At 36.4% G+C, this 27244-nt stretch overlaps 1 protein-coding gene across 5 annotated transcripts in view; it reads right to left on the minus strand.

Annotated features, from left to right (window-relative positions):
• LMO3 (LIM domain only 3) overlaps positions 1 to 27244 on the minus strand; it is a 59616-nt gene that overhangs the window by 31146 nt on the left and 1226 nt on the right. The window contains exons 1-3 of one of the 5 annotated variants that reach the window (XM_069490195.1): positions 27001 to 27051; positions 26304 to 26370; positions 20905 to 21118 (exon numbers count right to left, since the gene is read on the minus strand). In XM_069490195.1, the coding sequence (XP_069346296.1) occupies positions 20905 to 21110 (206 nt within the window). In that variant the 5' untranslated portion in view covers positions 21111 to 21118; positions 26304 to 26370; positions 27001 to 27051. Of the gene's footprint in view, positions 1 to 20904; positions 21119 to 25102; positions 25622 to 26006; positions 26209 to 26303; positions 26371 to 27000; positions 27052 to 27244 lie in introns of those variants that run through there. The other 4 variants (XM_069490196.1, XM_069490193.1, XM_069490194.1 and 1 more) reach the window with 4 other exon arrangements.

The following is a 27244-nucleotide window of genomic DNA, read 5'->3' on the forward strand; positions in this document are numbered from 1 at the left end:
GAAAAATATAGATCATAGACTGGAGAGTTTAGGTTACAAAACAATAGGTAAAATACAACCTCAAATTGATAAAAATACATAGATGTGTATAAATACAGGTAGAAAGAGATTTGCAATAATAGAGTAAACATTAATAGGCTCTGGTAGGATTACAGTGCTTTTGTTTTTGCATTTGTGTTTATCTGTATTCTTGAATTTTCCACAATGTACTTAAGTTTCTTTCATGATAAAAGCTTATTAAATTTAAATATAGAAAAATACAGAATGAACCATCCAGAATTGATAATTGCTAACATTTTATCTGGTTTTAAATCTATTAAAAAATATGTTTATTGAATACATTAAATACAACACAGACATTCAGTCATCCCTGAAGCTTATGTTTGCTGTGCTACCCTATAGTTAATGTTTTGACAAAATTCTAGCCCCTGAAGAATATTTTCCAACCTACCACTAATCAACATTATATATGCTGTTAGGCACAAACAAACCATTGGTTATTTGGAAAGAAATAAAATAAGTTCATTAGTGCCTGTATTTGAGTGATTGACAATTCAATTAGAGATCACAGGCCCAACTTAAGGGGACCAGAGAGTAAGCCCTCTGGTGCCCTGTCCTCAGTCACTACACACTAGAGTACAGCCCATGAGAAAGGGTTCTAAATTCACACCATCTGGACTTGAATTCTAGCTCCATCACTTGTACCATGGGGACTTTTTGACTAAATGGCTTCATTACTCTCAGCCTCAGTGTGTTTGTCTCTAAAATAGGTTTAGGAATACTGTCATTCCTAGGGACTCAGATATCATATCTGTAAAGCACTTAGTATAGGACACCAGTCATCAAAAATGCCTCATAAATAGTAATAAAATATAAGGTACACAAAGCAAAGATTTTCTTTCTTTCTTTCTTTCCTCTCTCTCTTTTTTTTTTAACTGCTGCAGTATTAGTCCCTGGAAGAGTACCTGTTATTGAGCAAAATTCTCAAGAAATATTTGCCATTATCTGAGTTTCACTCTGTTGACTTTATTTCACAATGTTAAATCCTCAAAATTCCATTGATATTTTAACAGCCCTACCTCAGTCCAGTTGAGATTTTTCTATGATATTTACCCAGTAAATGTGAACAAATAGAGGACAATCTTTTTAGCAGAGTTTTCCCTTTAAAAAAAATTCTTCATATGAATGCTGGACCCTAATGCAAATGTATTTTAATAGTTTTATTACCATTCTTAATTTCTTTTCTTCTCTATTTCTAGCTATTTATTTTCAGCATCGAGTAAAACTATAAATTCTATTTACCTTTTCTTTTGTCTAGCTACTATGCTAAATTTTCTTATTAGTTCTTGAGTTTTCTCAATTATCTGCAAAGAAAATATGTCTCTTTTTAATATTCGTATTGATTACTTTGTTTTCTTATCTTATTACATTGGCTAAAAAACATTAAATAGTGGATAGTCCTGGCTCTTCCTTGACTTTACTGGGAATGACTTTAGTATTAATATTAACTGTTTTATTAATGTAAATTTGCAGTTAGGTTTCAGTAAATTTTCTTAATCATATTTAACTAGTTTCTTCTTATTTCACTTTAGTTGGAAGCTTTAAAATGGCTGCTGAATTTTATCAGCTGGGACATATGGCTATAGCCATGGTATTTCTTCCTCCAGTTTGATAATGTAATGAATTAGGTTGAAACATATCCTTGTGTTCATTCCCTGCATTCTAGAAATAATCTTGCCTGTTCTTAGTGTGTTATTCATTTTGCATACTGATAGACTATTTGCTAATGCCTTTTAAGATTTTATATCGACATTCAAAAATAAAATTAGTTTGTATATATTTTTATATTGTCTTTATCAAGTCAGGTACTATACTAGAATTACATTAAATTTGTATGAGTTTAGTTTTAGATATTTTGAACTTGAGGTTCCTGTGTAACATCTAATTGTAGATACCAAGGAACTCGCTAGATACACACTGCATAAGGTTGAAGGAAAGCTATGGGCTGCAAGTAGGGATTTAAGAATCATCATAACATGAGGAAGAATTAAAACTATGAATACAGATAATACCTCCTAGGAAACATAAGTATCTCATAATAAGATCACTGTTTCTGGGATACTCTCCTTAAAGAGATGGGAAAGAGTTTTTAAGTATCTGATGTGGACAAGGCACCCAGAAAAGAATCAGAACAGTGTAGGGTCATGGCATCCAAGACAGTAGAGAGGTTTTAAAGAGGAGTGATCAACACGGCTAAAAGAGATTGTAAGATGATTCCTAAGAAAATGCCCATTTGCTCTAGCAATCAGATATCAGAGAAACCAGTATCAGCAGAGTGGTTAGAGGCAGAAGCCAAATCACAAGTGGGTGAGGAGCAAATAATGCTGAGAAAATAGGAATGGCAAGGACAGACAGTGAAGGAATTGGGTAACACCAACATATATTTGAGGGGTAAAGGAATATTTTTTCAGAACAGGAAAGTCCGAGGTATGTTCATATTTTGAGAGTCGAGAGACTGTAGAAAAGAAGATTTAAAGATACTGAAGCTCTGATTTGGGGGTGGGGGCAAGGGCAATATACGTAACCTAAACTTTTGTACCCCCATAATATGCTGAAATTAAAAAAAAAAGAAGTAAAAACAAAACAAAACAAAAAGATACTGAAGAAAAAGGAGATATCTCATAAAATGAAGACCCACAGAGTATTGCAGGGAATGGAGCCAAGGATATAAAATTGGCCTTAGAAAGAATAGGAACACTTCATTCACACAGATGGGATAAAAAACATTTAAAGATAAATGGAAAAGTAGATGAAACATAAATAGTGATAAAAGAGATTGATTTACATCAAACCTGACATAAAGCATCAGGGAGTATCAATCTATATGATTTGCTTGTTTCTAGCAATGCTTAGCCACACCGTAGGTGCAGATAAAAAGGGGTGGCCTCCCAGTGCTAGAGCTTTAGTGAACACTGAGCTAGCACAGGCAAGGAAGGAGACATGAGGATGGAAGGGATGGGGACTTGTCTGATCAACAGTTGGGTTCACACAGGGCAGAGAAAAACAGAAGCCTCAAAGACTTGACCAAATTAGAAGAAAAAGGCATAAAAGGAGAGCTGAGTGTCTGAAATTAAAGATCAGTTGTATCACATGTGAGACAGGATGAAACTATGAAGTTTAAGATTCCTGAGATGAAAGACTTTCCCATAAGGGCGAGACACTGTATGTAACTTTGGGATGGAGGGCGAATGTTCACTTGAGTCAAGAGGTTCAACAAATTGGGGTTTGGCTTCAGATGGGTGAGCTCTAAGCCTTTGAGAATCTCCTATAATTACAGCAAGAGGGGAATGACAGCAGTGAGAAAGGGTAAAAGGTAGTGTAACGAGATTGTATGAGTTTTATGGAGGATGCATTTTTATCAGTGAGTGCAAAGAGTTGTCTGTATCTAAGAGAATATCAGCTTCTCCTCTTGGCTTCATAGAATACAGGATTTACGTGAATAAGCAAAACTTTGCCTGTTGATAGTAAGGAAAGGAAAATAAAACTGCCTCCTTAAAAAAGAGGCAAATTTCAATTAAAGCAATGGATAAAACTCAATTAAAACAATATTTTGATGGAAAAAGCACCTTGCCAAAAGATTGTGGACGTAGGAGAAAGGTTATTGACAAGGATATGAGGTTTCCAGAGCATCTAGTACAAAAGTGTTGAGTGAAGGCAACAGGAAAACTATAATACACAGAGAACGAGAAAAGGAATAGAAATGAGAAGTTCAGAATTAACATTGGGGGTGAAGGAGTGGTGGGAGTGGATCTGCCTTTCATCCTGCGATGAATAATTATTGGGTTAAGAGGCCTGTTTAGAAGTGGATGACATCAAATGTCTTAAATTTGGCACAGCAAGCATCCCAGAAAATATCCCGCTTCATTCCAAGGAAATTATAATGGTTACCATGAAATTCGAAGAAGAGGCAAGACTGAGCTTTTCTCCATCGGGGCTGCCTCCCACCGCACAGAGAATGCCATGACTCCTTGTTAGGCTAAAAGGTCCCAGGTGGTTTTTGAAGCAAAGGTATAACTGGTGTATGTGGGATGAGGGGTGGTGATCCCCTCTTCAGAATGGAAGAAAGATCATCAAACACCTTAGCCCATCAGTTGTTATTTGAAACTAGAATTTTATATTTCTGACCACGAGGTGACATACTCGTGATTTGGGTACTACATTAGAATGAGTTGCCAATGTCTTAAATCCAAGAGATTGCCCTTAAATATCTACAGAAAAACTAATTCATCCAGATAAATCAGCAACATTAGGTCCACACTCGTACAGCCTGCTGGAATTAAGCCAGGCTCCCCTTTTGGATGGGGCATGCAAGCCCCTGTTCACTACATTACTTTATCTGCCAGACCCTGGAACCTAGAGGCATTTGAGTAAATGATTCCTGTCTTGGCCCTTGGTGAGTTAAATAATTCAGCCTATTTTATTTACATGAAAGTATCATTGTAGAAAACAAGTTATTGATTACTGCTTCAAGAAATAAGATTTGCATACATGTTTACATTTTTTTAAAAATGGAGGCCGGGCACAGTGGCTCATGCCTGTAATCCTAGTACTTTGGGAAGCCAAGGTGGGAGGATTGCTTGAGCCCAGGAATTCATGGGCAATACAGCAAGACCCTACCTCTACAAAAAACTAAAAAAAAAAAAAAAAGCCAGGTGTGCTGATGAGCACCTGTAGGCCCAGCCATTCAGGAGGCTGAGGCAGGAAGATCGCTTGAGGCCAGTAGTTCAAGGCTGTAGTGAGCTATGATGGAGCCACTGTACTCCAGCCTGGGTAACAGAGTGAGATCCTGTCTCAGAATAAATAAATAAATAAATGATAGATAGATTAACTTTACGCTAAATAATCACATGATAATAAAGATGAATATTACAGAATATGAAAGATTACATTTGCTACATTCTTCATCCTACATCAAGTGAGTATAAGTTATTCTAAATATTGTTTCCAAATACTATTTGAATCTACCTATATTTTACATAGTATTCGGACTAGAAAATTAATTTCATCAACTCTCATGCACCAGGCCCTGTGCTCCCACCTGTATTTTTTTCCATTGTAGCTGACTCATTTCAATTATTTAAACTATTTCATTTGAATGATTTCAAAGATAATCCTCAGATGATATAAACAGCTCCACATATCATAATAAAGAAAAAATATGGGTAAGAAAATACAGAAGTCTGGGGATTCTATTAACATATCACACAGTTCTAAACAATTGTTAGAAAGTATAATAAATTTGATCCAGACTTCCTAGGAAACAAAGAAAAGAGGGAAAATGTAAACAAATATATGATTCACAAGGCCCAAGCAAAATGCCATTTCATGCTTTCTAGTCCCAGAAACTTTTTTTCTACTAAGATTTGAGGGAAATTTCACAACTGAGTCTGTAGGACATTGTGTGACACGATAAACAAAGTCCACAATAGCATCCTGAAGACACTAAAGGTTTTACAGCTGTTTATCAAATACATACAAAATATTTTTCAACACAGGTGAATGGTAAAACCCTGATGCATAATTCTGTGAAAAATTTGGAGGAGCCAAAACAACAGAGTTCAAGGTCAAGCACATAGCTCTCTGGATTGATGCAAAGAATACATTTAAAACTCTTAGAAGAAATAGCTTAACATCTGGTAATCTGCCATAAATACTATTTCCTTCAGACAACTTCCTAAAAAATAAAAATTGAAAAGCAGCATTTGAAGTTGTAATCTCTGGCAAGAACACAGAGTGCGGAGACGCCATGATAGGATAAAGTCCACATGTGTAATTTAGGGAACACAACTGAAACACATGCATAGATGGAGAACCACTGCATGGCTCTGGTAAGGAGAGCTGAGGGTCGCAGTCTTCGTCAGCATGCATTTCTGGGTCTACTCCAACATACAGCTGAGTCACAGAGGCCCTGGACAATGTGTCTGGGCAAATTTCATACTAGGCATTACCTTCTATGTCCACAGAAAAATTTGTTGTATAATATTGTCAGATTCAGGCCAACTGAATTCTGGAGGACATCTGCAAAGACACTGCATTTCATCTTTGGATATACTTTCTGGCTAGGACCAACTGCTTCCCAAGGCCCGTCCTAGCTTGTGGCAATAAGACTATACCATCAAGGTAGGGAAATCAATATACCCATCTTTTGACTCCCCACAACAGTAGACGATATTTTTTTTTTTTCACTTCTTTCATACCTGAGTTAAGCTCATTGTAGCTCAGATTACTTCACATTCATTTTATAACCTTTCTCTCCCAAAGGAACATGCAAGCCATACACAGTTGGCATCAAATATTACTGGATGACAGATTTGTTTTTAAAATGGTAAAATTAGATATTATATCTCATACAAATTCATGGAATTCTTTTCCCTAAGAATAGAGTCATATGATAGCTTCAAAACACATGCTTTATCATCATTCAGTAGCAGTTTATTCATTAGAACATTCTGTACTCTTCTAAAACTCCAACATATCTCGTCACATCTCATGTTTGGTTATTTTCCTTCTCAAAAGGTCTTGCGACGAATCCACTGCATTAACTACCAAACTATGCCCAGAAGGGTACTTGGACAATGGCTTACATTTTAAGTTACAGTAATTGTGCGTACTGCTGACCTGTCAATCTCAAATATATTTGTAAGCTACACACACAAAAATGAAATGAACAAAGTGATTCAGATTAAGCAGCTCTGACTGCCCATTTTAAGAAAATCACGGGGTGTGCCTAGGATCCAATGCTAACAATTTGTTACGCACGGCGGTGTTACAGCTTTCCAAATGGTAAGTAACTGTTTAAAAATTCCAAAGCATTCTTAATATGTTTCACTTAAACATTTCTGCAATAAAATCTTATTGAACTGTTGCTTTCATTAATTTTCTACAGACTAGAGAGCAAGGAATTCAAGTTCAATTTTTTTTTCTTTTAACTTTGCCTACTACTAGAAAATAAACTGTGCCCCTTTTTTTAAATGAACCCATGGCCTTGAGTTTTGGCCCCTTAATAGTAGCCTACATGGTTGACTACCCTTGGTGTTAAATTTTCTTAAATTGTATTTCTGTCAGTGTATCATTTTTTTAAGCAATGGACCCTATAATAGCAAGCACTGGTCTGTCAGGAGTGCATTTTAACAGCACGACACAAGTATTTTTCACTACAGGAGACAAACAATGATATGTATTACATGCAGTAAACACTGCCTTTGGTACATAGGGTTCTCTTAGCATTTATCTGTCTAAAATTTCACTGTGTCCTGAATGGAGGGTTGCAGGGAGAGGGAGAGAAACCCTGCCTCATATTAATGTTGCCAGTGGCTATAGCATCGCACTAGAAAGAGTTCACATGCATTGTCACATTTTTCATGAAAGAAAACCTTGACTTAACATTAAATGAATAGAACAAGGCAGGCATATTAGCTCAAGCTTAGAAAGTCTCTTTCTTTCAAACAACTAGCACATCTTTCTCTTACAATTCCTTTCCCAAGCATTGGTATTTGCCCCTTTTATTCAAAAATATCATTACCAAACAACTTGATTTTTCTCTCTCTTTTTTTTTTTTTTTTTTTGAGACAGAGTTTTGCTCTGTCACCTGGGCTAGAGTGCAGTGGTGTCATCATAGCTCACTGCAACCTCAAACTCCCAGGCTCCAGCAATCCTCCTGCCTCAGCCTCCCAAGTAGCTAGGACTCCAGGCGTGTGCCATCATTCCTGGCTAATTTTTCCATTTTTTGTAGATATGGGGTCTCACTATGTTGCTCAGGCTTGTCTTGAACTCCTGGCCTCAAGTGATCCTCCCACCTTGTCCTCCCAAAGTGCTAGGATTACAGGCTGAGCCACCACGTCCAGCCTTCTTAGTAGCTGTTTATGCTTGATTGGAAGATGTTTGAGAGAGCAAAAGTCCCCAGGATGCTTAAAAAATTATTTGGACTTACATTTATTTTCTCTTATCCTTTAAACATTGTTTTTATAATTTAAAAATGTACTATGGAGTATTTACAATTTATAAATATATATAAATTGAAGGCACACACTTACATTTCTTTAAGAATAAAGATACAATCAAAATGTTTATAGAACACTGTGAAAAAAAATATCAGTAAAAAGATGTTGGCATTCAATTGTCCTTGCCACCTGAGAAAAAGAGACAAAAATCAAGACTATAAAGGAAACCTAAAACAACCTAAAATTTTATAATTCTACCCTATGGGATATTAAATAAAATGCTTTACAAGGCCATAGAAATTTTACATCTAAAATGGGAAGAGCATGGGCATATAAGATATTTTAGGAAACTATCACTTTAGTTACAAAAGAAATCAAATTTTCAATAATTCTCCCAAAGATCCAAATCTATACTAATTTATATAAGGTGTGCTATAATCTTAATTTAACAACCCATTCCAAATTCCATTACTCTCTACTGTTAACAAAATATTTTTTCCCTATGGCTTTAAGTGCACATAGTATTTAGGCATTTCACCACCCATCTTCTTGGTAGATGAAACATTGGTAAAAGATCTTATTATAGTCGTAACCTTTCATATTCTTGATTATTAATCACTCTTAAACCTCATCTTAATCTGTTTGTCTAATCTTCTCCTCATGTTTAATTTTCCCACTATCCTATCTTCATAACTCAGTGCTATTCTTCCTTCCTAACAGAAGCTGACACTGGAGCCTCAGCCAGTCTGTTCAACTCTTTCCCTACGGTATTCCACGGACACCCCTAACAATTCCATCAATAGCCCTATTATTCCTATTTCCAGCTAAGCACACTGAAGCTTGGAGAGGCTGAATAATTTGCCTAGGGACATACAGCTGGGATGTAGCAGAATGGGGTGGACTTCAAATCGGGATTCTTCACCACAAGGCTACTTGACACGCCTCTAAAATCTAGGCCTTAGATCCAACCTTACCTTGTTTGGAAGAGTTTAGGGAATTGAAAAGAATTGGTGTGACTTTTTAGTTTATAACAAAATGACATTCACAGAAGATAAAAACAGCAGAAGAATGAGTCATAATAAGAATATATGACTAATTTGGCATTCATGTTATTGGTAGCGGAGGGGTAATATTTAATGTGGCAGAATAATGAGAAACACAGTGAAACATTTAAAATATACTGTGTGTGTTAAAAAGAATGTACGACAAGCTTGTGACTTGAGAATCAGTAAAAAAAAACTAGGTGGTGATGAAAAAGAAAAGCTCAATTTACTACTCAGTAGATAAATCTGAAAATATAAGATTTTTTAAAAATTTTAATTTAAAATCTCTTTAAAATGTATAACTTTTTCTCAGGTCACTACAGAAATCCAGAGTTTATCAAGAAGACAAAGCATTTAACGTATTTAGTCAAATAAGCACATGATCTCTATTCCAAAGAGAGTTGTTAGTTTAATAATGACCACCAACAAGACTATTTAAACACCAAGCAAACTATCAGGTCAAGACCAAACAACTTTTCCTTAAAATGAAGCTCAGATTGATCTGCTCTGATCGATTTGATGAGAATCACAAAGTGATTAGGAATTTGGGTCTTCAACTCAACCAGGTCAAGACAGCAGTTATAACAGCTGTCCCATTTGCCATGAAGAACAGGACTGCTGGAAACCTAACAGAAAAAAGCACCCAGGATACAAATGACAGTAGGAATTAAGCCTGGTAAAGCCCTCTGGCTACCACCTCCTCCTCGCTTTCTGAAAAGTATGTGGGAGATTTTTTGGTGCATGAAGTATAATTGCCACCGTTTTGAAAATCCACCGTTTATCCTACATCTCTTTATAATCTTCTAGGCCCATCAACACAGCTTCTTAGCCAAGAACCTAAGATGATATCCCAACCCATTTTATAAATATAAATACAGGCTCAAGAACTTTGATTTGTATTTCAAGTTTAAATTTAACTTTTTAAATTTTTTAAAGACAACTTATACACACAAATCCCACTCATAAATAGGAATGAGTATTATTCTTTTAGTTTTGAAGATCAATGCTTAGCTCTTCTTGATAAATAACTGACAATAGTTAGTGTTAGGTTAGGGGTTGGAAACATAAGCAAAAACAACACTGGAACATTTATTTCATCTCGTCAAGAATATGCTTTACAAAAGTGTTTTAAATAATGTCTTTTATGTATTTTCTCTAAATGCTGGATTTAGAATCATTTATGATAACCAGAGAAAACATGTTATTTTAAATGTTTCATACTAGGAACTAAGAAATAATTGAATTAAGTAGGGCTTGGGTTGACTTTAAAAATATGAAAAAGGCCATGCACCTGGTTCATGCCTGTCATCTTAGCACTTTGGGAGCCCAAAGGTGGGAGGATCACATGAGGCCAGGAGTCCGAGAACAGCCTGAGCAAGAGTGAGACCCCCCCAAAATAGAAAAAAATTAGTAGAGCATGGTGTTGCAGGCCTGTAGTTCCAGCTACTCAAGAGGCTGGGGCAGGAGGATCACTTGTCCCTGAGAGTTTGAGGTTGCTGTGAGCTATGATGATGCCTCTGCACTCTAGCCCAGGCAACAGAGTGAGACCCTGTTTCAAAAGAAAAATAAGTGAAAAGAAAGTTCACCCATCAGACATAAAATAACTGACTTCAAGAGTACAAAATGACAGCCTTTGAAAAATTCACATCTTGGCAATTTTTATTACCAACGTCAGTTACGTTGTGATCAGGACAGCGTTTAATGATATTTTTGGCCAAGATGTTACCCTTATGAACACTGTGTTGGCAGCCCCAGCTCATCAATACAGGCATTTCTTTATATTTAACATTGCAATACTATGCTGTATAAATAGCCAATTAACCATATTAGTAGCTGAATGTAGATGCATCGACTTAAAATCAAACATACAAGTATACCATCACCCACAGATTAGCAACCAACAGTCAGGTCACAAAATCCTGAGGTCTATTTTCAGATTCATATTTCACAACTATTACTTAATCACACAGGGTCATCAATGAGGCCAAATAAAAAGATACCCAAGAAAACTTCCAGTAAATAATACATGAAAAATAATCCCATTCAAATCAGCAGATGAGTTCTGTAATCCCAAATGAAATTGATTCCATAACAGCATAACTGAATAAGCTTTACAGTGATTCTCAAACGGAAGTATTATCACTTTCCTAGGGGACATTTAGAAATATACAGGGGCATTCTTGGTTGTAACAGTGATGGGGGTACCATAGGCCCACAGTGCCTGCCGCTCATCCTCACTTCTCCTGCTCTTAACCACTGCAGCTGCACCAGCAACCTTGATGTTCCTCAAACATGTCAGCGAAGCTCCCATCTCAGTCCCTTTTTACTGGCCTTTCCCTGTGCCCAGAATGTCCTTCCCATACATGCTCGTGGCCAGCTCCTTCCCTGCCTTCAGGTCATAAGTCAAGTCATCATCTCAACGAGGCCATCCCTGTCTACTCTCTATAGCATTTCAAATCCACCCCCAACACACACACACACACACACACACACACACACAAATCTCACAAACCTCTTATACTGCTTCATTTTCCCTGATAGTGTCTATCATCTCCTAATGTATTTTATACTCATCTTGTTATCATCTACTTCCCCTAACTAGAATATAAACCATACAAGGGGAGCAGGTATTTTTGTGTTTTATTCAGTGCTGTATCTCCAGGCCATGTGCAGTACCTAGAATATATAGAGTAATATTTGCTGAATGAAAAAAGGGGGCCAGGGATGCCAAGTATTTTGTGAGGGGTGGGGTCAATTATTGACAGTTTACCAATATCTGTGATAAGAGATGGAACAAAATAAATAGCATGAAAATTACAAGCTAACTCTTATTCTGCACCCAAAATTTAACTATGTAGCTCAAAACTCAGCTTTTATAATAGGACTACTGGCTTACAAAAAGATTTTTACCAACTCCAATTTTGACTTATTATTTATAACCACCCTTCTTCAAAACTTTTCCTCATCTCTCCTGGTCATACTTCTTTTCATTCTCTATATTGGTTCCATGGGATATAACTAGAATAAACCTCTTTAGGTATAATTACTTAGTTATTTAATAACAAGGGTGACTATGTCTATCAGTTGTAAAAAATTGAAAACTAATTTGCCCTTAAGTTATTCTCAAATTTCCTAGACTGAATACCTTATTTTTCATATAGCAAAATATTTATAAATTTTATAGATAAAATTAATTAGAAATATATTTTACCATTCATTATTTATAGGAATGGGGTATCGGCACTCAAATATTTCCAAGACTAAATGGTTTCATCTTAAAAGTGTTAAAGAGATAGCAAAGCTTGTAATCACAAATGTAAAAACCCAATACCACCCTTTCAGCAAGGATGCACTGTGGAAAGAAGTATTCTTCTAGCTCAGAACGCTTCTAAATTTCTTCTAACAAATGGCCACAGAAAATACTAGTTTATAAGTTTTGAGGCAATTCAATAATTTGTCATTTCTTTATGTCTCCCAAAGTGCAAATGATCCTCAATGGATATTGGCATGCAATACTTACAGCTTTAAAATTATGTTCACAATATAGTTGAGCTTCTTACCTGCGAAATGCAAATAAACCTGCCCATTGAAACTAATACTCACATGTTTAGTGTTAGAAGTTATGACTGCTTTTCCATTCATTTCCCTATTCTCACCCCCCCAAGTAAAGGAACAGACACTAATCCACTCATTTTACCTGGTCTTCATACATAGCCATTGGTCAGAATACATTTATATTGAGCAGTTGATAAATACAAAATAAGTATTATGTCCAATGTCATAAATTATTTTAAATTTAAAAGTCTTGATGCTTCCATTTTGGTGAAATGTGAGCTGCTTTCTAGAAGCAGAAACTTAAAAAGAGAGAGAGATTTCAGAATCTTTTAAAAACAAGAAAAAGAATAAAATAATCTCAAAAATAGATAAATATGCATCTCTGTTAGAACTGAGAAAATAAAAACATGGCATTATTGTTTCTAAAAATTTTAGAAAATAGGAATAAACTAGTGATATCTAAAATTAGCTTTCCCTTCTTGATGTTGCTTGTTGGGATCCCACGGCATAAATGAGATGGGAATTTACTTTTTCTCAGTGGTATTCAGATTACTATTAAATGTTACCATTAGCACATTTTATGAAGTTCCATGCCCCCTTACTAGTCCTTGTCATATTTGATATTTATGTTTACTAAAACTGATTTTGTTTTTATTAATAGGATAAGTTTAATGTGGATGATGCTTTACTGCATTAGTAATAACAATTTTACTTAAATATGGCTTTGGTGTACTCCTCTGCAAATAATCTTTGAATTCCTAAGAGTCTTTTATTTTCCCAGTAGCCCAGTTGGAGAGTTTTTAATATTAAATTGAATCATAACAACACATGCTGATTAGAGTCTAACTTAATACATGCAGCTTAATGTTAATTTTCCAACTTCAAATCAGGGATCTGACTATTCCAAGATGATTATTCATCTCAAGTGTGATTTTATTTTAAACTTGTAAAGCCCACAGCTAGAGATTTTTTGCATCATAAAAAACTAACATGATAGAGCAAAGGAATTCAGCAAAAAGATTTAGAATATTTATATAACTACAAAAATGTTGCTGAGAAGGAAAAGATTTATCAAGAAGTTTTGATAATATAGGACAGAAACCAAAAGTGGCACAGGTAAGTACACAGTTGAGTGATGTCCTTTAGGAATACAGTATATATGTTTGATTAATATACAAAAAGGATATGCTTGTGTCTTAATTCCTTTAGAGAAAAGTTATCCATTAATACCAATAATAAAGGGAAAAAAGCCAAAAGCAAAAGATACTGTTTTAAAGTAAGAAATGAAACTTTAAATGTTACATTTCTTGCTTCACAATGTAAACTTCCACTTCAAAATAAATTTCTTATAAATATTTTGAAAAACTGGCCAGGTGCAGTGGCTTGGGCCTGTAATCCTAGCACTTTGGGAGGCCAAAGTAGATCACTTCAGGTCAGGAGTTTGAGACCAGCCTGAACAATACAGCAAGACCCTGTCTCTACAAAAAATAGAAAAATTAGCCAAGAGAGGTGGTGCATGCCTGTAGTCCCATCTACTTGGGAGGCTGAGGCAGGAGGATCGCTTGAGTCTAGGGCCTTGAGGTTGCAGTGAGCTATGATGATGCCACTGCACTCTAGCCCAGGCTACAGAGTGAGACATTGTCTCAAAAAAAAACAACTTTGAAAAGAGAAATTCATGGTTAATTATCAAAACAAGTGCAAGTACATTACAATAGTAGAAATAGAAGAACAGATAGTATCAAACCCCCAAACTCTAACAGAGCTGAGAAGAACAGAATTGGATGATAAAAATCAAAAAGGAATAAATTTAGGCATTTTATACATTTATAAAACTTGTCTTTCATCTTAGAATGAAAATCCTATAAAAATAGATCAGTCCTATAGTTTGCAGAACTAAGAAATTAGCTGCCGTCAAGTATCTGGATTTTACAAGTTTCAAAGCTTACCAAATTATGGTATCTGGCTAAAGTCAATGATGAAAAGGAGTAATGCCCATTCTAAAGTTATGTAGATTCTAATGTCCGTACGTGCAGCATGCGTATATATACCCACACTTCTTCAAATGCTTAACAAGGGGAAACTCCATGTATCAGCAGGAGTAATCACTCATATAAACCAGTTTTTATAAGGCAATTAAACTAAAAAATAAAAAAAGAAAGAAAAATGCCTTTTAAACATGGCTAATGCAAATGCTATTTTTTAAAAAAAATACCTGGCCGATTGAACAGAGTTTTGCTATTTTTATTTTCACTTGCTTTGTTTTCTAGATCTTTTCCAGCATTTACACTTCATGTATTTTAATATATATGATAAAAGTGAGAAATGTTAGCTAATTTTTTTGGAAGATGGGATGAGGCTGCAGTATGTGAGTTTGAATAATAGAACACAATCTTACAGAAACTGGAAAAATGTTTTCAAACCAAATACCAAAATAAGGCTTCAATGCCTCACAATGTAATGAAGGAAAATACAACGGTCGTTTAGGTTGGTGCAATTCTTCTTTTAGGCTATATAATTTTTATGGGAGGCAGAAAACTGAACTACATAATACATTTCTACAATTTATATATTCATCAAAACCATTTACAAAATTACTACTTTCAGCATATTTTTCAAATGAGATTCCTTAACAAATTATGTTTATGCAGTCAAAACACAGCATTAAAATTTATTATTAGTCACTTAATGGAAGTTAATGGTGAGTTTATAAATGAAGTGCTGGCTTACTTTGATATATTCTAAGAGCAACCAAAAATAGAGATTCTTTCCCAGAATTCTATGTATTTATAAAGTGCAAAATAAGCAATTTTAGCAATTCTCAAATGTAGTTCTTCCAGATGCATTTAATCCTAAATATACTTGTAGAAACAGAATATTTTTCTGCTAAGTCAGGTATGTCTAACTTATCCATCTTATGTGTAAAAACTATCCTGACTGAAGTATTCCATGCATTATAAAAAGATAAAAAACTGTAAAGATGTAGAAACAGTATAAAGTATTTTTAATACTCTTGGGGGATGGTGGTGGAATTTTCAGTGAAAATATCTCAAGTTTATAAAACAACCCCCCAAAAAAAAGCCACAAAAGTAAAATAATTACATTAAATACATAAATACTCACTCACTGAAAATGGATATATTACAGAAATAAGGATAGAAAAATATTGTAGATATATTTACAAATTAGAAGAGATTCTATATGTGCATCAAATATTTTTAACACAAATTGTTATAAGGAAGTTGCCGCTCAGGAAGTCTAGTCTGAATCCACCTACTTTTTTTTTCCAGAGTGAGGGGCATTCTCTCAAGGCATTGTACAAAACAAAATTATCACTCCTGATTTGTACTGGTACATGAGTAGTTTCAGCCTAAAATGTCTGAAACAGAATTCAATAATGTTTTCCTACAATAAAGGGGAAAATGGACTTAAAATTGCTAGTTTTTATAAAGCTATAAATAAGGTAATTCATAGAACAGAGCATTTTTGATAGATCATGGAGTCCAATATACTCATATGTCAAAGTATTTCATAATACTAAGATTAACTTAGACCTTTAAATATGATAAAACTTATGACTATAATATGTTTAAAGAGCTCAAATGAAGCTCGTAGAGAAAAAGTTTATTTGTAAGGAGTTTCAATCCATACGAAGGCTTAAGTTTTCAGAATTTAAAACAATGAAAAGTGATTTTTCAAATAATAATAATTGGCTGCTTTCCAGGGGAAGTATTTCCAAATACCTAATGTTAAAAAGATGGCAATGAAGGAAAAAAGAATGAATACTTTATTCAACATTAAAAAAGAATCTGTGCTGTGAATTGCCAGATAAAATGATATTAACAGCATATTCATATTTACTTTTAAGCCTTTAATTATGTACCGATATAAATTTAACCTTATATAAAAATTTAGAAGCACCAGGTTTGATCAGTGTGAAATAAAGTTATAGCTAGATTTATACTCTATGTAGCATTTTAATTCTTGCTTTTAGAGTTATTATATTATATTAAAGCATATAAAATTTGTAGTCAGCATAGCAAGCTTCAAATCATTTTAGTTAATTGGCAACTATAGTGAAGCATGAAGCATCACCCTTTCCCAGTTGTTCCATTTTAAACAAATTATCCTCACATATAAAAATAGCAAATTGCATTAAATTTTATATAAGACATTTTACAGCTTCTTATATAGGAACAGCTATAAGCAGCTTCCATGGCACATACCACAGCAAACAGCTTTTGAATAAACTCTCTGGCAAGATATTATTCATAGAGATACAAGATACATCCTATATCCACTTAATGCTTAAAACATACCACAAGAAGTTGCAGGCTTAAACAAAAAACAAGCAAAAAATGCCCCCAAATTTGAGTGGTAAGTTCAGATAATCTTTATTGCTTAAAGTTGAGAAGTATTTTGGTATTTCTCCTAGTTATATTTAATGCTTGCCACAAAGTCCTAATTCTAAAACTCTGGTTATACGTTGACTACTTTATTCGTATCTTCCAAACAGAAATAAGGCTGATAGATAGCACTGTTAAGAGTCTCTTAAACATTATTATTAAAACTTTGCTATAATTTTTGCAGTAATTTTTTAAACTACATTAGACAATATCATATTGAGCTCTAATTTAAGGTACAAAGATGCTTCCAAGTCTAAATTGGCCTAAGCTCACCTTTGAAAAATAAAAACTATTAAAATGCATTGAATACATTTTTAACAGATATATTTCTGGGTCTTGGCATGTAAATATTGACTGGCAGATTGACTTCATGGTTTCAAGAAGACAGTGTGTTAGAGAAGGTTTTAAAAAGTCAATCTTCTTCCTTTATTTAATCAGTTTCCGAAGGAGGAAAAAAATCCTACAAATGGGTAAATTCTGTCTCATCAGATATGTGTGTCATATGACAGCAAAATGAAAGATTATACCAGTCCAGTTAAGGAAAGTGAACAATTGCGCTGTTAAGATTTGAAACTCAATGCACAAACTAAAGAATATTTTTCTTTTTTTTTCTTAAATATAGGTAAATGTGCCACAAAAGAGAAAACTGAAAGAAAATAAAATTTTCTGTAATAATAGCTTCTATAACCCGAAAAATCTTACACTCTAAATTCTTACATTTTTATACTATTTAATATCTCAAATCATCATTCAAAGAACTTGTAAGAATATGTCATTATCACTATTCAAAGTAACACAAATAAAACACAGACCTTCAAGTCTCATTGCTCATAATTAGAAATGTTTCTTTTTTTCTTTGTTTTTTTTTGGAGGGAGAAGTTTATTAGGAAGTTAACTACAATTGGTAAAAATATTTTACTTTTTTCTAGATATGAAAAATTATCTGGTTGAGGATAATACTTATATCCAATAGTTTACTAGTACAAGTAAACTCCTTTTTTCTTTATCATTTTCCATATTCCTACTTAGGTGCCTAGTGACTTAAACAGAGAAATACAAATATGTAAGTTATTTATGGCCTGTTTGGTGTCTCAAAGAAATTACATATTATCCAAAGGTCAAAATTAAATAGTTCAACATTGGCTATACAAAATACAAAAAAGATATATGCTGAACTAGGAGGAAAATGAGAAAAATTAATTTCAAAACTCAGGAAAATAGCCATAGACTACTACTTGTTCACTGATCATGTTACAGATTTTACATAATTAAGTAAACAATTAGTAACACTTTAGATGTACCTCTCTTTTTCATCCATCTCCTAAAATTATACCCCTCACACAGTAAGCCTTTAATAAACATTCCAGAATAACTATTTATCCATAATCTAAAAAACTGTAAATAAAATCTGCTTGACTGTTATTGGTTGATTTAACATACAGAATCAGACTATTTTAATCTGCCAAGAGACGTAATGCTGTTGAACATCTACACAAATTCACTGAGACCCAGGCTTTCTACATAAAACTAAATACTACATCTGCAGCATAATCTGTAACACATAACACAGTGTTTTACACACATACCAATTCTCTATTTCACTTCTGCAACTTTAAGTGTTGATGAAGTTGCCAAAGAAGTCAAGTTATATACAACAAACATTCAGTTTAAACAAGGGATAAGCTTGCTGTTAACAACTTAGTTTGAAATGTTAACAACCCTTAGGCTGTTAACATAACAACTGGCCATTAATGTGGTAATGCCCAATTTAAGGGAAATTGTACTCTAAGAAATGAATATATTGGCAATCAGGATGAGGGTTTATATTTGAAAGAGTACAAAATATTTTTAATAAGTTAACTAGCATGAAAAGTTGGAGCCTAACAGAAATTAACTAAAAGTTATTCCACAAAAAGCCACATACACTCTTTTAGAGATATAAAGATTTCTGATATGAAAACTATTTTGATAAATTCTCTTCAACAGAACACTTACTTGAGACTAAGTAAGCACCGGTTTAACATCATATTTTTTCCTACCGTAAGGAAAAATAACACAAATCTAAGGTTACTTGTTCTGCTCGCTGCTATGTTGACAACTGCAAAGCAGTTTAACTCACAATACAGGCATTTCATTGGCGAATTTATCTTTTTGATTTTAAAGCCCGAAAATTTCAAGTAACTTTCTTTAAAGTTTAGTTTTGTCTCTTTTGTTTATGAAAACACCTGTACTACATAAACTTCTTGTTTGGAATTGTAACATGAATCCACTCCTTAAGATACTGAATTGTAAACAAATGTAAAAGTCAAAAGGAGTCAAAAAGCTGTGACTATCAGCATAGATAAAGCAAAAGGAGAAAGCAATGTGAAATCACGAAACGCAAATGCAAATGCTTTATGTGGAAATGAGGCTCTCATTCACAATGAGCAGAGGAGAAATTTTTATTTCAAAGAGAAAAGTTCAAAGACTGGAGAGTTCTAAAAGAAATCACAGTATACGTTAATTCTGATTAGTTGTGCCAACACAATGAGGAAAATTCTGGCTGGGGAGAGTTACTTCTCACTGTTGGCACCTTGCGTGCATTTTGTGCACTTGGAACACAGAGAAGTAGTAACAAGTGGCCATAATTATTCAGGAGGCTGTCAGATGAGGCAGTCCTAAGAGCGAGAAAGAGTCAAATCTGATAAACACCACTAGCTTCACCCTCTTGTAACTACTATTAATCAAGCAATACATTTTTATATATAAAGACTGAATCTGACTGAAAATAACTGAATTATATACTAAGAAGGACTAAATTCTTTAGATGACACCTCCCCCAGTGACCAAGATGGTTAAGGAGTTACTGCTGATTGATAAATTTTGTGTCATAAGGGAAAAAATTCAAAATAAATCGCTTAATGTCAGACTAGAAAAATGATTAATTGTATTAAATATGAAAACCCAAATGATGCCATATATCATTTCCCTAATTTGATAGATCCTACTTTATTAATATAAGTAATTTGCAGCTGAAGCAAGTCACAAAGTTGCCTGAAAAGCAAAATAATTTTTCTTCAACAGAAGTTCTGTGTTAAGTCCTTAATGCTGGGAAACAGGTTTAGTTGGCTTCACGGCTCCATAACCCGCATAGTCCTGAAACTGTTCAGATGTTTATAGTTTGGAGTGTGGCTATCATTTCCCCATAATGATGGGGGTCTTTGGTATTATTCATAAAACTACTGGCAAGCCTGAGGCTGTTCAATGCTCAGTGGTGTCTTTGCGATGACCATTTAGAAAGTCATGGGTGGCGGTTAGACACATCTACTCTTGGGAAAAGTTTTCAAAACTGTATAATAAATACACTAGTAATTACCAGTTAAGAATTTGCACCTGACTTGCTCTGACAAACCTGAAACAGAAAGGATAGCTGCACAACTTTAGAAGAATAAATTCAAGTCCAACTAAGAGGCAATAGTTAGGCTATTTTACATAGTATGTTCAAGTTAGACTTTTAAAAAAATAAAGAGTTAAAGTGTTTCACCAAACAACTAATCCATTTCTTTGTGTTATGCTCAGCCTACCTTTCTTCTTAGGTTCTAAGGAGAAACTTGTATGTTGATTGCTACCAAACACATCATTGACACTCACTGGCTGCTTCAACGCAGGCCGGGGAATAACTGTTTCCTAAATATGAGTATACAGGCAAGCCAAGCTGAAACATTTTAGACATTGCGGTTTGTTAGCTGTTCTTTAAGTAATTTAGGTAGCACACACTAGGCAACATTTTGAAGGCTGACAGGTCAACATCTTTCAGGAATATAAGCTGGTAGTAAGGAAATCAAACAAACAAACAAAAAATACACTTACAAAAGTACTTTAAAAGGCATCCAGTCATCACTGGTGTGCAAGGATAATTCCTACCTCAGATAGTCTCTGCGACAAAGGATAAGATTAGCTTTAGTGTACAGGGTGGAGCCCACCTCTCCCAAGCGACAGTCACAGCAGGCACACTTCAGGCAGTCTTCATGCCAGTATTTGTCCAGTGCCTTTAGAAGATACCGGTCCTTGATCTTTCGGTTGCAGCCAGCACAACCTTTCGGCTTGGTGTCTGGCTGGACTGAGAGCATTTGTATACCTAAAGGAAGACAAAACAAAAAAGAGAGCTGAGACTGCCAGACAGAATAAAAAGATGTGAAAAGACTTCAGACAAGTTAAATATTTAATATTCCCTTCTTCTACAAGTGTTAGATTTTCTTTTTTAGGGCTGTACTTAAACTAAATTTTGGGAGCAAAAAGTCTCAAACTTTATAAAGTTCTTATTAAATCATTTATAAAGACACACATATAAAATGGTGATAATAATGAATTCATGTTGTACATGGCAAGTTGACAGTACATATATGAAGTTAAGTAACACTGAATCATTTCATAGCGTCCTCATTCTCCACAGAGTAGTTCCTTTAGGAAGATGTGAGTGAATGGCTAACAGTCTGAAAAGAAAGCTATTTAACAAACTAATCCATGCACAGTCTACAGAAGTCAAAAAGGAGTTTTGCCTAAGTAGTTAAAAATTTCACTTAATATGTACTTGATGGTGGAAGGAGAATGTACCCAGTATGGTATTACACTAGCCTTACTCAGCAGTAGAGATGTTTATAGTTAAGTACACATTATAGCCTCCCCAAAAGCTCATCTACCCTATTTTCTTGTTTGCATCCAAATGCTTCCTTCCGTGTCCTTGATATTTCAAAATATTTGTTATATTAAAATAAAAAAGATTTATACTCACAAGCATCAGTCCGCACCTATATTAATGGCAGATTACTTAACTATATACTGCATGCTTTTATCTAAAACTAATGCATAGGATTATATAATTTATCACCAGAAACATTCACTTATTTATTTTATAGGAGAAAGAAGAAACAATAGAGGGCAACATCCAAATATATTAATGTATAAAATTATACAAACACACATAAATATATTATTTACATATGTTATACATACTATGTGAGACATACAAGCATTTATATATTTTACAGATTATTACCATCATAAATAAGGAATCCAGTTGCGTTCTATGGGTTTTACAACTTGATTGAAATCTTTCCAATGAATGGATACACACCTTTGGGTTTCTTCTTATTTCCTAGGTATTAAATGCCCAGCCTCAAAAAGAACCTGGACCAACTATTCAAAGCCTCATATTTCTCAAATAACTCATTTTAAGCACTATAAAATACTGCAGACATCATCAATTTCAAATTCCCTCATTTTACAAATTATGTTACAGAGGCCCAAGAGAGGTTAAGGGACTTGGTGAAAGCTGAATGACAATTGAGCTGTGGACCTTCTTATAGTTCAATGATCCTTGTGCTATACTACGCTTCCTATCCTAGGCACAAAGTTTTAAACTGGGATGTAGAAGGACACAAAACACCAAATGTGCATGCATTTGAAAGAGTTTCAAGAAAAGAAATGCCAAGCTATAATCTGCATTTTTTGTGTGCATTTCCCTTCTCCAAAATAGCTAAACCTTCTCCAGTTTCCTCTGATACCTTATGATGAAGGCTTCACCTCCATCATAACCTTCACCACCTTTTTTAAAAAAATCACACTGATGAGGGACATCAAGGCATCCCCACAGCTGAACAACTTTTCTAGTGACAGATAATACATGAATTGCACATGATATTGTTATGATTCTGAACTTCCATTAGAAAATAACTTGTCTGGTGGAGCAGTAGAGTAGGGAATGGCAGGGAAAAAAGCAGGGTAGCTGTTCTTTCTGCATCATATGCATAGCCGTAGTCACCGGAGCTGCAGACTAGCAGCTGGATTTGTACAGAAGAGCAGGTGGTATCCCTATCGCCTGCTTTCTGTTCCCTTCCTTTGAAGGAGCTAAGGGCCTAGTGTAGATTAATCATAACCCTTGATAGCTCTGCTAAATCTCACTCTCTAGAACTTCTAACAAATGAAGTTTCTTTGATCAGAACTAGTTATCCTCTTCTAGCAAGGTTCCATAAGGAATGAATCCCATTAATTACAGTGCAGAACAGACCCAAATGCCTCTTAATCATATACCTGGGGGGAGGGGGAAATTTTGATTTACTAAATGAAATTCGGGATTTCATTATTGAAAACATCCAGAGATATATTAAGTGTAGCTATTCTAATTCTCTAGTTCATCAGATTATTAATTTTTTAAACCACAAAGCTCAAAGTTGAAATTTTTTTTAAATCCTTCTTAGTTCTAGCTAAGCTATACTTCTCATAGTTGTGTTTCTATCATCAAGTGTAGAAGGTCACTATCTTTATTCAAAATGCTTTGTAACCAAGATAGGGGATACCAACATTTGGCACAAGCAACACTACCCTGCTTGTCTGCACAAAATGTTTTTGTTGTGTTGACATTTTAATTTAGCACTCAGAGGCCAATTAATATCTGAAACTCTTACATTCTGTTTGGCCTTGGGCATAAAAGAAGTTTGATATTATACACTCCATCCCGGTGCCTTCTTTTAGAGAACATCGTGGCATTTCTCTTGAAAATGGAATCTTTTAAATTCTACGCAAGTTAGCAATTGTAGAAAAAGAACTATATTGTAGTCACCACATTGCCATGTGCCCAAAAGGCAGAAAGCAGTCAGCGGCCTCCCCTCTTCCTCCAGAAGAACACGTCTGGGTAGAGTTATGTGTTCGGAGCTGAGAAACATTTCACAAGTTGCTCATAGCACATCAGAACTCATAACTAGTTTTAGATTGGCATGTAAATTGTTCTGAGGGAAATTCTTATTGCCTCTGAGACCCTGCCATTCTGAGTTATTTGACAGTTTAAGGGAAATCATAATTAAAAAAAAGACATAAATAATAGCCTGTGCAGTGTGGTGTGCAGAAATAAGTAGAACCATTTCATTTAAACTCTGGTGAGCTTTTAATTGCCTGGATTGCATTGTGAGGCGGCCTAACGGTTGATTGCCTCCATTATGTTCCCTTGTTCTGTGCCATTCATCCGCACAGTCTCAGCTTCAGTAGTTAACACAACAAAGTAACCACAACTCCACAACACACAGGGGTTTAAAAAATAATAATAATAATAAAAGATTTGCAGCACTCAGACACAGTCTTTTATATTTTTGGACTAACTGCACAGAGTGAATGGAAAACATTTTGTCCCTGTCGGAAAATTCACAGAGAACAATTTGGGAGAGGGAACAGGAAGAGGGAATACATAAAGGGGGTTGGAAGAGACGAGGTGCCTCAGAAAGATGCTAAAATGGGAATGCAGGTTCTGCAGCTGGGAGCAGTGACACAGATTAAAAGAATTTGGCCAACACGGCCATTCGATTGCCAAGAGGTACCAAACAAAAGATTTTCTCTCCTCCTGCCCATCTTCATCCTCTCCCCAGCCCCCAACCTGGATTGGAAAACTGGATTGGGCCTAAAAGCTTGTTTCTCTCTGTTCACTGGCCCAGAGCATCCCTACAGGCTGCAGCCCCCTAAGGGACAACAATGCAAATAGATGTCCCCAGATCTCAGGCACTGGAGCTGCTTAACTCTGTTCTGCCCCTTCAACTCCCACCCCCCTCCCTTGCCCTCCATCCCCCCCCTTCCCTTTTTGAGCAATGGAGCTGGGAACCAATTTGATTCCCTTTTTCTCCAATGCAGCTGCAAGGCTCAGAGATACTGACATTTTTCCACTCTTATCAGTTTAATTACAGTTACCATGGCAGCAAAGTGCTAGTGCTTGGCAAAGGCCAACAAGAGATTTGCAAGACTGAGTTCAATTTTGATGCAGCTCACATGCAAAATAAAAAAAAAAAAAAATAAGAAACATACATACACTCTAACAAAGAATCCCTTGCGGAGTTTATGCTCCAGCCTTTTGTGGTTGTGTCTCTGCAGCCACACAGGGATGGTTTGCAAAGAATGTAGCAGTATTTGTTGCACCTAGCAAGATTAATTGGTTTAAGCGGCAGTCTTTCAAAGCAGTTACAACAATAATGTTTCGGATCTTTTAGAAAGACACAAAAGCAGAGGAAGGGCAGAAAGGCTTTTGAGCAGCCAAGAGTGCAGAGCGCCGGCAAAGTGCATCTATGATAGATTGTAACCTTACCAAAACTTTTCTCCTTTTTCTGCATGAGTTGACTTAGGCGTGCTGGAGTTGCAGCAGCTTCGCATTGAGCACCAAGCCCAAAGGTAGAAGTGGAAGGGGGTCTCCTCGATTTGGCTCAAGTGTGGACCTGGTGCGCAGCCTACACTGCCGAGGACCGACTATTGTGAAGCCACTTTGGGAGCAGGTCGGAGTGGCGGCAGGGGGTGGGGGAAGGGATGAGGGCGGCCAGACAAGACACGGCGCACACACGGAGCCCCTCGCGGTGTGGCAGTGTGCAAAATGATGGCGAATGACAAAGCCACTTGCTTCTCTAACTCTGCCCATAATCCTAAAATCCCAGCGGCCCCTTTTAGCTTCCTGGTAACAAATGGATTTGATTAAACTGTCACATGCAGCGTTAGCATAGCATATCATGTTCAATATGAAAAAGATCATAAATCTGACTTGTATTTCATAACAGCAATCTGGGTAGCCCCCGTAAAAATGTGCTGCATCAGTCTGAATCTCAACCTATTAGGACGTAGGCACCTTGTTCCAGGGACCCTCTCTCCTCCGGCCACTTCTCCCCCCACCCCCATCCCCAAACATAGTCACTCTTCCGTCCATCGCAAAGGAGCAACATTGTGTTATTACGGCTGCGAGGGGAGAGACAGAAGTGTCAACTTGAACCAAAAGACTGTAATTTCAACTCTTTTCTTGGAGGGGGGAGGAGGAGTGTCACAAATTCCAGCAAGTAAGGGGGGAGGGGTCCGCCAACCCACCCAGGACTGAATTTCCTTCCTACGGGCTGGGAGCAAACATTCCCCCATTCCAAACTCTCCCGGCTCCCCTCTCCCCGGGAGTCAGGGGTGTGGAAATGCTGCAGTTCGTGGTGAACTTTGACTATTATCCACTCAAGTCGTACTTGAGACGTTCCGCGCCGCAGCCGCTCTCCCTCCTTCCATCCACGTCTTCCGCCTGCATCTATTTCATGTCTCATCATAAAAATAATGAAGCCTCACATGATTTAAACAAAACCGTCTCCGTAGAGCCGCAGCCCGAGTGAAAGTTGCAGTGCGGAGCTGGGTTGCAGCTCCAGTTTATGCCTCATTAGGAGAGGCTGGGGAGGAAAAAATACCCACATCCGCACACGCACGCGCGCACCCGCAGACACACACACCACAAATAAGCCGACGCGTGTGTACACAGTTGCTGCACTTACCTTCTCAATTAAGCGATACAGGGGGAGGCCGTTCAGTAAGCACAGTGGCTGCTTTGTAGCGCTTCTCCTTGGGAAAGGTCAAAAAGAAGCATTGTTTGAAAAAAAAAAAAAAAAGACGGGGGAGGGAATCTCTATTTTTTTTTTTTTTTAAGTTTAAAATAATGAGGTCCTCAAGGATCCGCCAAGTAATGGTGTTGACCGCATCTGAGCCACAGGTGTCCTCCTTTTAGGCAACTGCAGTCCGAGGCTGTCTCTCTCCGTCCTGGCTCAAAACAACTTACCCCGGCAGCGTGCGAGGAGCCGAGCAGAAGGAAGCCCCGGCTCTCAGCTGCAAAATGCAATCCCTTCCCAGCCAGACATAATACAGCCGAAGAAAAGGTCACTCAGTTATTACTGAGCCGGCGGAGCCCAGTCAGCGCTCGTCAAGACCACAGAGAAGCAGCTCCCTTCCGATTTAAGACTATTTACCTCTCGCCCCCACCCCTCCCCTCTTCTCTCCTTTCCTTCTCTCCCTCCCTCTCTCGCTGGCTCCCTCGCTCGCTCTCGTGTGCCTGTTCTGCAGCTCAGTCAAGTACAGCCGCCCTCGGAAAGTGCAAAGCAGCCACGAGACAGATCGGGCTTTGTTGCTAATTTCCCAGGGTGAAAATTTACAAGCCTGCGAGTGCAGTCAGCACAACCACTTGCATGTGCTACTCACAGACGCTGGGGACGACCCCGCACACAAACTGTGACCTCTGCGGGAGTCGACTGAGGAAGGGGACCCTACCTCCTGGACCCGTCCAGAAGAAGAACTCCTGCGAAAGAGCTCCGGAGGAAAAGGATAGGGTTCCTAAAATCACCAGGGCATTTTGGAATTAGGTGGCCACATTTAAAGCAAATGGTCTTCCAAAGCCATTTCTGAAGCTACCAATTATGGGAATTAAAATAAAAGCAAGAGATTC

The sequence above is a fragment of the Eulemur rufifrons genome, chromosome 16 (assembly GCF_041146395.1).
Source record: "Eulemur rufifrons isolate Redbay chromosome 16, OSU_ERuf_1, whole genome shotgun sequence".
In the NCBI taxonomy this organism is placed as follows: domain Eukaryota; kingdom Metazoa; phylum Chordata; class Mammalia; order Primates; family Lemuridae; genus Eulemur; species Eulemur rufifrons.